The following is a 12,636-nucleotide window of genomic DNA, read 5'->3' on the forward strand; positions in this document are numbered from 1 at the left end:
GTTCCCGCTCCGCTCCGTGGAGGGCGTTTGGGGTTTTCCTTAGCCTTTTACCACACCCCCCACGGGATGTCCCATCCCTCCCGCCCCCAGTGAGGTGCAAAGACTGTGCCTCCCCCCTGCCCTGCACGTCTCTCGTCCACGGTGACCCGTGCTCCCCGGAGATGCGCGGGGGCTCCGCCCAGGGTCCCTGCCACGCCTGGGGAGAGCCCCGATGAGCCAGGGTCTTGTCCTTGATTGCCGTCACGCACGGTGACCCCCACACGCCCTCACCATTCTCCCCTCTTACTGGGCCTGTGCCAGCTGCTTCTAACCAAAGGGAGGAGCTTTCCATTTAACTGATGGCCGCTGTTCTCCTTAGGCGGTCGCGTGGAGCGGTTACACCTGTCCCTCCACCCCCACCCCCAGCCTCTGCTTCCTGTCTCTGAACTTCCTGTCTGCTTCCTGTCTCTGTAGTAACTGTTTCCAGCCCCACGGAGGGCTTTAAACATTTGTGTGTTAACTGATGGCTGCAGTCCCCGTCCAGGGCTCGCGCATGGCCTCACACACTATCCTTACTATATGCCTTTTCTCTCTTCTGCGGCCGGACTGACTCGCACCGGTTCTGTTTTTATGCACATGAGGGTCTTGGTCGCTCCTATTTAACTGGTGGCTGCAGTCCTCCCGAAGGGATCACGAGCGGCCCCACGCGGCACCTCGAATGTACTCCCTTCGCTTTTCTGTCCCTGGACTAGGTCACGTCGCTTCTTTTCTCACTCAAGTGAGGATTTTTAACTCACGTGCGTTTAACTAATAGTCGTAACTCCTAGTAGTTGACCCCGTAAAGCTCATGGCACGGGCCCACGGGTCCCCCTGCCCTCAAGTTCCGCCCTCACCGCACTGCACCTCATTTGAAATCTCCTCTGCTGACCCCCCCCCACCCCAGCGGGGGACCTGAGGCCTGGTTGGCTGGGGTGCAGGGAGGGGAGACACATGGACAGAAGGCCTAGAGCTTTGGAACCTTCCCGGAATCCCAGCTGCTCCAGAGGGATCCCCAGCGGCTCCCGTAGGTTCTCGGGGGGGGGGGGGACGGGGCACCGGGGGGCACCCGGGCAGCGTGCATTCCCTTGTGCGAGTCTCTCTGCCCCTCTGCGTCTGTCGGCCGGCCGTTGTGCGTGCATCCCGCGAGGGGTGGGGGAGGCGGGTGTGTCCCCCCCCCCCCCCCCCGTGTGTTTTCATTTATTTATTGTTTGCTGTTTCTGCAGATTCAGGCCTCAGCAGCCCCCTCAGAGAGCCGGGGTTTCACTTTGAAAGTTAGTTCCTGTGTCTCTCTGTTCTTGGCTTCCTTGCGCGCCCCCCACCCCCACGTCCCCCCGTTTGTTCTCATCTTGGTTCTCCATCCCGCCCCCGGTCTCTGTCCACCCGTCCTGCGCTGGCTTCTCAAGGGAGCTGGGGTCTGGTCTGTTGGGTCCTTAGGTCGCTGGTTGTGACTACGTGGGTGTGGGGAGGGTGGGGGGACAGGGTGGTCCTGTGTGAGAGGCAGGGGGATCCACAGGGCAAGCGGGCGGACCCCAGCTTCACTCCTCAGATAAGGGCGCTTCTGGGGAGTGCCCAGGGGGGCCGGGGACGGCAGGTGCCCGCCAGCCTGCAGCCTGCAGGGTTTGCCTCTGTGCCAGCGCTGGGCTCAGCCCATTGGGCCCCAGGACAGGAGCAAGGTCTTGGGGAGAAAGAGCCAGGCCCCCCCCATTGCCCCCAGCAGCTCCCCTGCCCCGAGGGGGTCACTGTCCTCGCAGCAGGTGCAGAGCCCTCAGAGGTCAGGGGCTCACATGGAGAAATGGGGACACCCCCCCGGGCACATAGCCTGCCCGGTTCCTCAGCTCCCCACTCTGAACCCAGACGGGCAGACAGGGGTGTGGGCCCCCCGCCCTGGGGAACGCAGCCAGCTGTGTCTGCTGCTTTGTGTGTCACTCACCTGCTTCTTGCCACGAAGCACCAGAAGCTTGGAGACTTCAGGGCCACCCCTCCCGGGGCCCCCTGCATCCCCCAGCTGGGTTGGGGGCACCGGGATGGGCCGACATCACAAGCCGGGGGTGTCAGACTCAGCTGGGAGCCGCTCCTCCAACAGCCCACCTGCAGACAGGACCTCCCCCCCGCAGGCCTGGGCTCCGGGCTCCAGCGTGGGGGGGCCATCCAGACCCCTCCCCTCCCCGCCACGCGCTCTAACCACAGCTCGTCCATCACAGACTCACACCGCAGAGCGCCCCCCGCCCGCCGGCCCCCAGGCTGGCTGCCGAGTGACCGGCCCGCACCGCGGGGTCTGCTCTCCCCCCCACCAGGCATGCTGAGCCACCCCCCGATCCCCATCGCAGACATGGCCGAGCACACGGAACGCCTCAAGGCCAATGACAGCCTCAAGCTCTCCCAGGAGTACGAGGTGAGCCCCCCGCCCGCCTCCCGCCCCGCCGCAGCCCCCCGGCGTCCCCCTGAAGCCTCCACCTCACCTGCCCCTGCAGTCCATCGATCCGGGCCAGCAGTTCACGTGGGAGCATTCCAACCTGGAGGTGAACAAGCCCAAGAACCGCTACGCCAACGTCATCGCCTATGACCACTCCCGCGTCATCCTCCAGCCCATCGAAGGTAGCGGCTCGGGCCCTCCCTGCCTCCCGGTGCCAGAGAGCGTGCACAGACCCCGTGCGGACGAGCTGGGACACAGATGGGGAGACGCTGAGGCCCGGTGCTGGCCACAGGCCTGGCCCAGCTCCAGCCAGGAGCCACTGGGAATTTCGGGACGTGTAGTTAACTGACGGCTGCTTCCGTAACGTGGTTCCATCTATCCCTCGACGTCAGTGGCTCTCAGTGCCCAGAGAACGTTCGGCAATGTCTGGGGACATTTATGTGCTCACATTCTGGGGGCGAGGGAACTAGTGGCACCTAGAGTTTGGAGGCCAGAGACGCCTGCAATGCATGGGACGTCTGGCCCCTGGGGACAGTGGTGCTGAGGTGGAGAGACCGCAGAATTCAGGCCCCGTGGTTCCTCTCGGGGGGCAGCTTGGGGCAGTCCAGGAGGGCTTCCAGGAGGCGGTGGGCCAGATAGAACTGGTGTGGCAGACAGCAGCACCGACCCAGCCCCGATCTCTGGCTTCTTCCCTGGCCGTAGGCATCGTGGGCAGCGATTACATCAACGCCAACTACGTGGACGGCTACCGGCGGCAGAATGCCTACATCGCCACGCAGGGGCCGCTGCCGGAGACCTTCGGCGACTTCTGGAGAATGGTGTGGGAGCAGCGGTCGGCTACCATCGTCATGATGACGCGGCTGGAGGAGAAATCACGGGTGGGCCCCGACCCTGCTTGCAGCCCCTGTGCCCCCCAGCCCCTGCCCCTGGCCCTGCCCCTGCCCTAGCCCTAGCAGCCCCTGCCCCTGCAGCCCCCACACCCCCTTGCCCTGACCCCAGTAGCCCCCGCACCCCCAGCCCCTGCCCCTGCCCCGGCCCCTGCCCCGGCCCCAGCAGCCCCTGCACCCCCCCGCCCCGGCCCCTGCCCCAGCAGCCCCACACCCCCCTGTCCCTGCCCCTGCCCCTGTCCCAGCAGCCCCCATGTCCACCAGCCCACCCTGGCCCCTGGCCCTGCCCCTGCAGCCCCTGTGCCCTCCGCCCCCCAGCCCCTGTCCCTGCCCCTGCCCCAGCAGCCCCTGATCCCCCCTGCCCCTGCCCCAGTAGCCCCCACACCCCCCTGCCCCTGCCCAGCAGCCCCCATGTCCACCAGCCCGCCCTGGCCTCTAGCCCTGCCCTAGCAGCCCCCACACCTCCCCAGCCCACCCCAGCCCTGGCTCCAGCAGCCCCTGCACCCCCCTGCCCCTACCCCAACCCCAGCCCCTGCCCCAGCAGCCCCCACACCCCCCAACCCCTTTTCCTGCCCCAGCAGCCCCCACACCCCCCAACCCCTTTTCCTGCCCCAGCAGCCCCCACATCCCCAAACCCCAACCCCGGCCCCTGCCCCAGCCCCAGTAGCCCCCATGCCCCCCCCCCCCGATCCTGGCCCCTGCCCCAGCCCCCATCCCTGCCCCTGCCCCAGCAGCCCCTGCGCCCCCTGGCCCCAGCCCCTGCTCACCTCCATTCTCTCGCCTCCTGCAGATCAAGTGCGATCAGTACTGGCCCAACAGGGGCATGGAAAGCTATGGCTTCATCCAGGTCACGCTGCTGGACACCATCGAGCTGGCCACGTTCTGTGTCCGGACGTTCTCTTTGCACAAGGTGGGGCCCGGGTGGGGGACAGGTTGGTGATGAGGGCGGAAGAGGAGGAAGGCCAGCTGCCCGCCCGGGAGCTCCCCGTCAGGCAGAGGAGCGTGTCGACCCGGGCTGACCGGCCTGGGGCAGCGAGGCCCAGAGAGGGCACCGCTCGCGTCCGGCCACAGCAGGAGGACAAAACCAGCCCAGGCCCGTGACGGGTGGGAGGCAGAACTGGAGAGTCCCTGCCAGCCTGGGCAGTCGGGCCTGGGCAGAGCGAATCTTTAGACACGTATTTAATGGGCGGCTGCTGTCACCTCCGTCTTCTGTGTCGCCAGTTCGTAGCTGGGGCAGTTTGGCGTCCGGAGGACGTGTTTTCATTGCTGTGCTGGGGAGGGCGGGTGCTGCCGGCATCGCGGCGTTCCCCAGACTCCAGCCGGGTCCTCTGTCGACACGGAGCAGCCACTGTGTGTCAGGCCCTGACTAGGGCACCAAGACGCAGCAAGGACCAGGGCAGACAAAATGTCTTGCCCTTTTGGAGCATAGTCTAGCGGAAAAGCGTTGACAGTAAATACGTAAAATGATGCATCTTAACGTGCAGAATGAGAAAAATAAAGTGTGTGTCAGGGAACCCAGGGATGGTGAGAAAGGGAGTCAAGAGATCTGGGAAAACAGCGTTGTTGGCAGAGGCTGAGCCCGTGCAAAGGTCCTGGGGTAGGACCCTGCCTGGCATGATGGAGACACAATGGGGAGGCCGATGTTAGGTTGTAGCAGAGTGAGGGAGGCCGAGAGGGCAGGGCCTCGGGGAGGACTTGGACTTTTACCCTAAGGCGGGTGGGAGCCCTGGAGGGTGGGTGGCAGACCTGACTCAGGTGCTCACTATGGGCCCTCTGGTGGCCGCTATGGGGGAGCAGTGTAGAGTGTTAGGGTGAGGGTGGGAACAGGGGGCCCAGCCCGGAGGGGACTGGACCCCAGGTGGCCACCACGGAGGGGGTGAGAAGTGGGCGGGTTTGGGGTAGATGGAGGCAGAGCCGGCGGGATCGGGAGGGGCAGCGAGTCTAAGGTGACTCCTGAGTTCCGGCCCGAGCCCCCACCAGCTGCGATGGGGGCAGATTTGGGGAGCAAGTCGGGGCATGGTGTTGGCCACACTGTGACACACCCGTGAGTCTCCGGCGGGGGCCCCCGGTTGTGCACTTGGCCGCCTCCCTACGCACACGGGGGGCCGCTGTGACAGGCCGCGTCCCTGTGGCCCCCAGAATGGCTCGAGCGAGAAGCGTGAGGTCCGCCAGTTCCAGTTCACGGCGTGGCCGGACCACGGGGTGCCCGAGTACCCAACGCCCTTCCTGGCTTTCCTGCGGAGGGTGAAGACCTGCAACCCGCCGGACGCAGGCCCCGTCGTCGTGCACTGCAGGTAGCACCCAGGCCGTCCCCCCCGCCCACCCCGGGCGCTGTGTGGGGGGCCCTGACCCGCGTGCCTGTGCCCACAGCGCCGGCGTGGGCCGCACCGGCTGCTTCATCGTCATCGATGCCATGCTGGAGCGGATCAAGCCGGAGAAGACGGTGGACGTGTACGGCCACGTGACGCTCATGCGGTCCCAGCGCAACTACATGGTGCAGACGGAGGACCAGTACAGCTTCATCCACGAGGCCCTGCTGGAGGCCGTGGGCTGCGGCAACACGGAGGTGCCCGCCCGCAGCCTCTACGCCTACATCCAGAAGCTGGCCCAGGTGGAGCCCGGCGAGCACGTCACCGGCATGGAGCTTGAGTTCAAGGTTGGTCGGGGTGGGGGGGCCAGAGGTCAGGGCTGCCCCCAGCGACGGCCGGGAAGGTGCTGCGCCCCCGCCCACGCTCCACGTCCACGCGCCGGCTGGGAGAGCACCTGGCGGGAGGCTGTCCTGCTGGTGACCCCCACGCCCCTCGTCCCCACAGCGCCTGGCCAACTCCAAAGCCCACACATCCCGCTTCATCAGTGCCAATCTGCCTTGTAACAAGTTCAAGAACCGCCTGGTGAACATCATGCCCTACGAGAGCACACGGGTCTGTCTGCAGCCCATCCGCGGGGTGGAGGGCTCTGACTACATCAACGCCAGCTTCATCGACGGCTACAGGTGCCTTGCCTTTGCCCTGCCCCGAGGGGTCTCCAGCCTCCCGTGGGAGACAGAGCTGGGCGCGCTCCCCGCCTCGTGCAGTCACCCCTAAGGTGAAGGGAATTGGCTGTGCATTTAGGTGATGGCTGCCGTCTGCATCGTGGTTCCATCTGTCCTTATGCGTCAGCTTTTCAGTCTGGGCGGTTCCACCACCCAAGGAAAACCGGGCAGCATCTGGTGACATATTTGTCACAGCGGGAGCCGGGGAGGGCAGCTGTTCCTGGCATCGGGCAGGTGGAGGCCCGAGGTGCCGCCCAGCACCCCACAGTGCCCTTCACGGGCTGGTCCAGCCCCCAGTGTTGGTGTCGAGGTTGAGAAGCCCCGGCCCAGGGAGGGCGTTGGGCGCAGAAGGCCCCGCCTGCGCGGAGGCTGGGGGTGACCGAGGGCTTCACAGGTGCAGACACCCGCGAGGAGGGGAGGCAGGCGAGGTCAGCGGCCGTCCTGCAGCTTCCTAGGGGTCCTGGAACTTCTCCCGAGGCCGATGGCCTCCCACCTGCGCAAGACGGGGTTATGGGGAGGCTCGGGGAGATGCGGAGGGGCCTGTGCGCCAGCCCGCGAGCCAGAGGAGGCAGCGGAGGCCCAGCCATGGCCCCGGCCTCACACGCCCCCCACCGCAGGCAGCAGAAGGCCTACATCGCGACGCAGGGGCCGCTGGCGGAAACCACGGAGGACTTCTGGCGCATGCTTTGGGAGAACAACTCTACCATCGTGGTGATGCTGACCAAGCTGCGCGAGATGGGCCGGGTGAGCCTGGGCCCCGGGGCGGGGAGGGGCGGGCCTCAGGCCGGGCTGACCGCAGCCGCCGTCTCCTCCACAGGAAAAGTGTCACCAGTACTGGCCGGCCGAGCGCTCCGCCCGCTACCAGTACTTCGTAGTGGATCCGATGGCAGAATACAACATGCCTCAGTATATCCTGCGGGAGTTCAAGGTCACAGACGCCCGGGTGAGTGTGCGGAGAGATCGCCGGGAGATGTGGGAACGCCGGGCCCTGCTGCGCGGCGCCTCGTGACGGCAGGGGCTTCCCTAGTTGGAGGCAGAAGCCAAGGTCCGGGGGTAGGAATGAGTGGAGGAAGAAGAGGGTGGTCTGCTTGGCCTGTCAGTCCTACCACCACGTGGTGAGAGAGCATGCTGGTCCCACTGTGTCCCCTTGCACCCCGCGCTCCAGAGACAGAGGCCCAAGGGGATCGTGCAACAGGGAGTGAGCGGCGTGTTCCCCACAGACCGTGTGGCAGCACTGAAAGCAGGACAGGGGAGGCAGGACGGGGGTGCAGGGGTTGGGCCGTGGTGGTCAGCGGGCACTGGTGGCAGCCCGGGGCGGGAAGTGTGGGTGGAGGGTAGCGGTGGTGGCGGGTGAGGGGTTTGTTGGCAGCCAATGGACAGTGGCAGGTGGCCCCGGGTTGGGGAGGATCACTCAGTGGTGAAAGAGAGGGCATTGGAGGATGCAGGGGTGGGACAATGGGTAGTCACGGTGACGCCAGCGGATGGTGAACAGCATGGGTGGTCGTGGCACTAGGGTGGTGAGAGACGGTGCCGTTGGATTGATGGGACGGGGGGCTGGAGAATCGGGCGGTGCTGTCGCACGTGGTGGAGGGGACACGCGTGGATGGTGTGGGGGGCGGGGGAGGCAGGCAGGGTTGGGGCGGCGACACCAGGACGGGCAGAGGAGGAGGATGCTGAGAAGGGCAGGCGTGTGGCCCGGGGCCGGGGGAGACGATCGCGGGAAATGACTGAGTAGCAAAGACGAGCTCCCGTTGACCAGGGCTACTCGCTCCGTGGGGAGGGGGGAGAGAGAGGGAGGGGGGATGGAGGGTGTGTGTGGGGGGGTTATCCCTGGGGGTACCGCCGAGGGAGAGACAAGGCGATTGGGAACAGGTGCGTGAAGAGGTCAGTGGAAGACAGCGCCCTCACCTGGCGGGGTGAGCGCTCACTAGTGAGGAGTCCCGGACTTGGGGCCATTGGGTCCCCCTGGTCGGAGCTCACGGAGGGTGACGGCGTTGGGTGGCGCTGCCAAGATGGGGACGGTGGGTGGTGGCGGCCAGGAATTATGAGTTACCCGCAGTGGGCAGCGGGGAGGAGACGGGACGGGGTGTCGGGTGACAGTAACAGTGGACAGTGGCGCTCTGTTGGGCAAAGGGCAGAAGGTGGCGGAATGGCTGGTGCTGCTGCCGGAGGAGGAGGGAGGAGGAAGGGGAGGAGGGGGAGGCGGGGACTAGGAAGGGCAGGTGTTGGGTGCACGGCGGGATGGCGGCCGGCCATCCCGCCGGTGGTGTCGGATGTCACTTAGGCGGCGGCCGATGGTTCTGGAGATGCCAACGGGGCGGGGGCATGTAAGGTGATGTCACTGGATGAGGAGGTGGGCTCCGGGGAGCAGCCCGGGGCTGAGGGTGGCGTTGGCGGGAGGTTGGCCCAAGCAGGCGACCAGCCCCGACCGCACCGAGCTCAGTGGTCCCGCCGGCCTCTCCCCGTTCCAGGATGGCCAGTCCCGGACGGTCCGGCAGTTCCAGTTCACGGACTGGCCGGAGCAGGGCGTGCCAAAGTCGGGGGAGGGCTTCATTGACTTCATCGGCCAAGTGCACAAGACCAAGGAACAGTTCGGCCAGGACGGCCCCATCTCTGTCCACTGCAGGTGAGCGGCCTCTCAAGCCCCCGTGCCTGGTGTCCAGCTGGGGAAACTGAGGCCTAGTGAGGCTTCGCGCAGGCTCTCAGGTTGGGGTTCTCTCTGTCAAGTGGGGTTCCCTGAACCCACCCCCGAATGCCTGTGCTCGCCCCAACAGCGCCGGCGTGGGCAGGACGGGCGTCTTCATCACGCTCAGCATCGTGCTGGAGCGCATGCGGTACGAGGGCGTGGTGGACATCTTCCAGACGGTGAAGATGCTGCGGACCCAGAGGCCAGCCATGGTGCAGACGGAGGTGAGCGCGCGAGATGGGCGCAGTCCACCTGGACTCGGGGTGGGCAGAGAGGCGCCCGGAGATCCAGAAGCCCCCCACTCTGGCTCCCCGGATGGGACTTGCCCGCGATCACGTGCTGGGCATCCCAAGTGTCCTCGAGGCCATCCCGTCCCAGGGCCCTGCCACGGGTGGTGGGCGGGGAGGGGGGCTTCCAGGCCGGCGGAGGGGAGGGCGGCCGGGGCCAGAGCCCGGCCCGTGGGGGTGTGGCCCCTGCAGGAGCTGAGGGCGATGGGGACCCCAGGGGTCGCCGGGCCGCGGAGGCCCTGACAGCCCCGCTCCCGCCGTCCCGCAGGACGAGTACCAGTTCTGCTACCAGGCCGCGCTGGAGTACCTCGGAAGCTTTGACCACTATGCAACCTAAAGCCATGGTCGCCGCTGGCCAGACTCCACCGGCCCCAGATGCCTCTGCCCCTGCCGGGCTGGGCCCTGGAAGCCTGGCCCCCCAGCGGCCAGGGCGGGAGGCGGCAGCGGCCACGTTTCTGCACGGTCTCCAGGGACGCCGCGGCCCCGAGCCCCCCGCGCGGCGCCCAGCAGCCCCCCGGCACCGGCCGCCGCCTTCCGATACTTGGCACATTCCTCATTTCCTTCCGATTCCAAACGAGAGATTCTGGGGTGGGGGGGTGGGGGGCAGCGAGCAAACAGGGGTTCTCCCCGTAACCCGAGGAGGCCGGGGCCATGCGCTTGAGCCCCCCAGTCCTCTCCGGGGCGGGGGGAGCCCTCTCCGCCTGCAGCCTTGGGGGCGCCAGGCCCCGGGGGGGGGACGGGGTTGCGAAATTCAGCTTTTCTTTTCAGACTCTGTGTAACTGTATCCAGTGACATTTCTTTTTTTAAATAGTGTATTTTTTTTCATTTTTTTTTTAAGAAGAAACAAACAGAAAAGGAAAAAAAAAAAAAAAAAAGACTTCGCCAGTCAACAAATTTAAAAAGAACTTTGCTTATTCCTGTTCCGTTCACAGACAGTCTATTTTTTCACCGTAGAGAACGCTCTTGTGCGGCGGCTGTGCTGGCAGGTGCGCAGGCGTGCGACCCGCCCCCCGGGGCCGCCTGAGCCCCCCCATCTGCCCCCCGAGGAGGACGATTGAACAAAGTAGAACGCCCTTGTGCACCTGAATTCTTCCCTTTTTTTTTTTTTTTTGCATTTTTCTTTTTTTTTTTTCTTTTTTAATTCTGAAACATATCAAGGACCAGTGGGGGGGGGGCGCAGCGGCGAGTGGGGGGCTCTGGCCCACCAGCGTCAGGTTTAAAATCCCATGGAGTGGGTGCTGCCGCCGAGGCGATGGCAGTGACCCCCGTCCCCAGCCCCGCCGCCACCGCGGCGCTCCCCCCCATCTCCTGCGCCCCCAAGGAGGAGGATCAAACAAGACAGGAGGTCCCACTTCTTCTGGGAGAGAGAGGCCATGTTCTGCCCGGATCAGGGACCCTTTCCCCCCCGGGACCGTGGGGCAGTTTGGGGGCAGAAGCAGAAGGATGGGATCCCCCACCCCCAGACCCCCGAGCAAGTGAGTTTTTCCTCTTTGTACAAGAGCGGATCTGCCGATGCTTTCAACACTGTTTATTCAAACGGAAGCAGCCGGGTGGCTTTCCCACCTCTGCGTATGTAGATATATCGACTTTGTATTAAAGGAAGATCGTCTGACCCCGGCCGGTGGTGGAGTGTTTGTCGTGCCTCCGTCCGTCCTGCCCCGTCCCTGGGACAGGAGGGCACCCGGAGAGCTGGTGTGTTCTCATCCCGTCGCGTAAGCGGTCCGGGAAGGAAGGTGGCCCAGAGACGTGGTGATGGGTGCCCGAGATCGCACAGCACCTCGGGGCCGTCGTGGGCGCGGAGCCCACATCCTGCAGGGGGGCTGCCTCACGTTCTCGGTCATAAGAGTGACCCCGCGGGGCGTCGGTGGTGGCCCAGTCTGCAGATAAGGAAGCCAGGGCTCATAGAGGGGCAGACGCCACCCCACAGTTGCAGGGTGTATGGGAGTGGAGCTGGGGATCGCGCTCGGGCCAGTCTCCTCCCCGGCCGCCGCGTAGCGCGCCGTGCTGCCTTCCCCAGAGGGGTCAGCGCTGGAGCCGGTGACCTGCCCGCGCCATGGGCCACCCCGGGAATGGGTCCACATGCCGAGCCCGGCAGGCGCTGGGGCGTCCTCGTCGGAGTCTGCTCCTCCCCGGGCACGGGGGCTGGGTGTGGGTCGAGCCATCCCTCCCAGGGTCACGCGCAAGCTCCAGAGGCAAGAACGGGCGGTCTTGGCGAGGGCAGGGTCCCAGCCTAGGCAGGTGGGGCCACCCGCTTGAGAAGCCATCAGATCCAGGAGTCCGTGGATATGAAACATGGGACCGGTACCACGAATCAGCTTAGGCCCATAGACTGATCAGGTCCCACGTCCCCCACCTGCAGAATTCTCGACACACAGAAGAACACTCAACACAGGTGAGCTGTCGCGGTCTCCACAAGTCCCAAGAAACAAATACTGGGGAAGAGAACCAGACCTTGGCCTCCAGGAGTGGATTCTGAGATAAAGCCAGCCCTCCCCCGGGAAGAGCCTCTGGTGGGAAATTTTTTTTTTTCTGGTGGGAAATTTTTAAAGCATGTTTCTAAACAAGGCACAGGTTAAAGAAGGAGCCACATACAAATCACGGAGCCATTGAAATGGAGCCCATCAGTGAGCACGTCGCACGGTGAAAAGGGGGTACCCAGCGGAACGTGCGCAGCCTCGGACGCACTGGAACCGAGTGAGCTCCAGGAAGAAACGGACCAAGCTTTGCATTCAGATAATGAGAACAGACCAGAATAAGTCGAAATAAGATAAAAGTTGGATTGGATTTAACTGGGGATGGTTTTGAGGTTATTATTTTGTGTTAACGAAATGAAAAACTTTTTGAAAACACCGGAAGTAGATAAGCCATAGGTTAAGTGCAATCAAGAAAAGGGGTGCCTGTGGGGTGGGGAGGGCTCGGTTGGTGAAGCCTCTGCCTTCTGCTCAGTTCATCATCCTGGGGCCTGGGATCGAGTCCCACATCAAAGAGTCTGCTAACCCCCTCTCCTCCAGGCCCATGCTCTCTCGCTGTCTTTCTCTCAAATAAATAAGTAAAATCTTTAAGGGCACCTGGGTGGCTCAGTGGTTAAGCGTCTGCCTTTGGCTCAGGGCATGACCCCAGGGTCCTGGGATCGAGTGAGTCCCACATCAGGCTCCCTGCATGGAGCCTGCTTCTCCCTCTGCCTGTGTCTCTGCCTCTCTCTCTCTCTCTCTGTGTGTGTGTGTCTCATGAACAAATAATATCTTTTTAAAAAAACTTAAAAAGAAGCATGTGGGACCACAGTGAGCAGCTCCTGAGTTCTGATGACAAGTAGG

General features: G+C 64.6%; 1 protein-coding gene across 1 annotated transcript in view; it reads left to right on the forward strand.

The window, feature by feature from the left end:
• Positions 1 to 10,934, forward strand: part of PTPRS (protein tyrosine phosphatase receptor type S) — a 96,270-nt gene extending 85,336 nt beyond the window's left edge. The window contains exons 26-38 of the mRNA XM_025457059.3: positions 1,242 to 1,289; positions 2,313 to 2,410; positions 2,490 to 2,613; positions 3,134 to 3,309; positions 4,109 to 4,228; positions 5,458 to 5,612; positions 5,689 to 5,974; positions 6,132 to 6,310; positions 6,967 to 7,093; positions 7,167 to 7,292; positions 8,821 to 8,975; positions 9,124 to 9,259; positions 9,591 to 10,934. Of these exons, the coding sequence (XP_025312844.1) occupies positions 1,242 to 1,289; positions 2,313 to 2,410; positions 2,490 to 2,613; positions 3,134 to 3,309; positions 4,109 to 4,228; positions 5,458 to 5,612; positions 5,689 to 5,974; positions 6,132 to 6,310; positions 6,967 to 7,093; positions 7,167 to 7,292; positions 8,821 to 8,975; positions 9,124 to 9,259; positions 9,591 to 9,659 (1,799 nt within the window). The 3' untranslated portion in view covers positions 9,660 to 10,934. The remainder of the gene's footprint in view (positions 1 to 1,241; positions 1,290 to 2,312; positions 2,411 to 2,489; positions 2,614 to 3,133; positions 3,310 to 4,108; positions 4,229 to 5,457; positions 5,613 to 5,688; positions 5,975 to 6,131; positions 6,311 to 6,966; positions 7,094 to 7,166; positions 7,293 to 8,820; positions 8,976 to 9,123; positions 9,260 to 9,590) is intronic.
• Positions 10,935 to 12,636: the final 1,702 nt, after the last annotated feature.

This window comes from Canis lupus, chromosome 20 (genome assembly GCF_003254725.2).
Source record: "Canis lupus dingo isolate Sandy chromosome 20, ASM325472v2, whole genome shotgun sequence".
Lineage (NCBI taxonomy): Eukaryota > Metazoa > Chordata > Mammalia > Carnivora > Canidae > Canis > Canis lupus.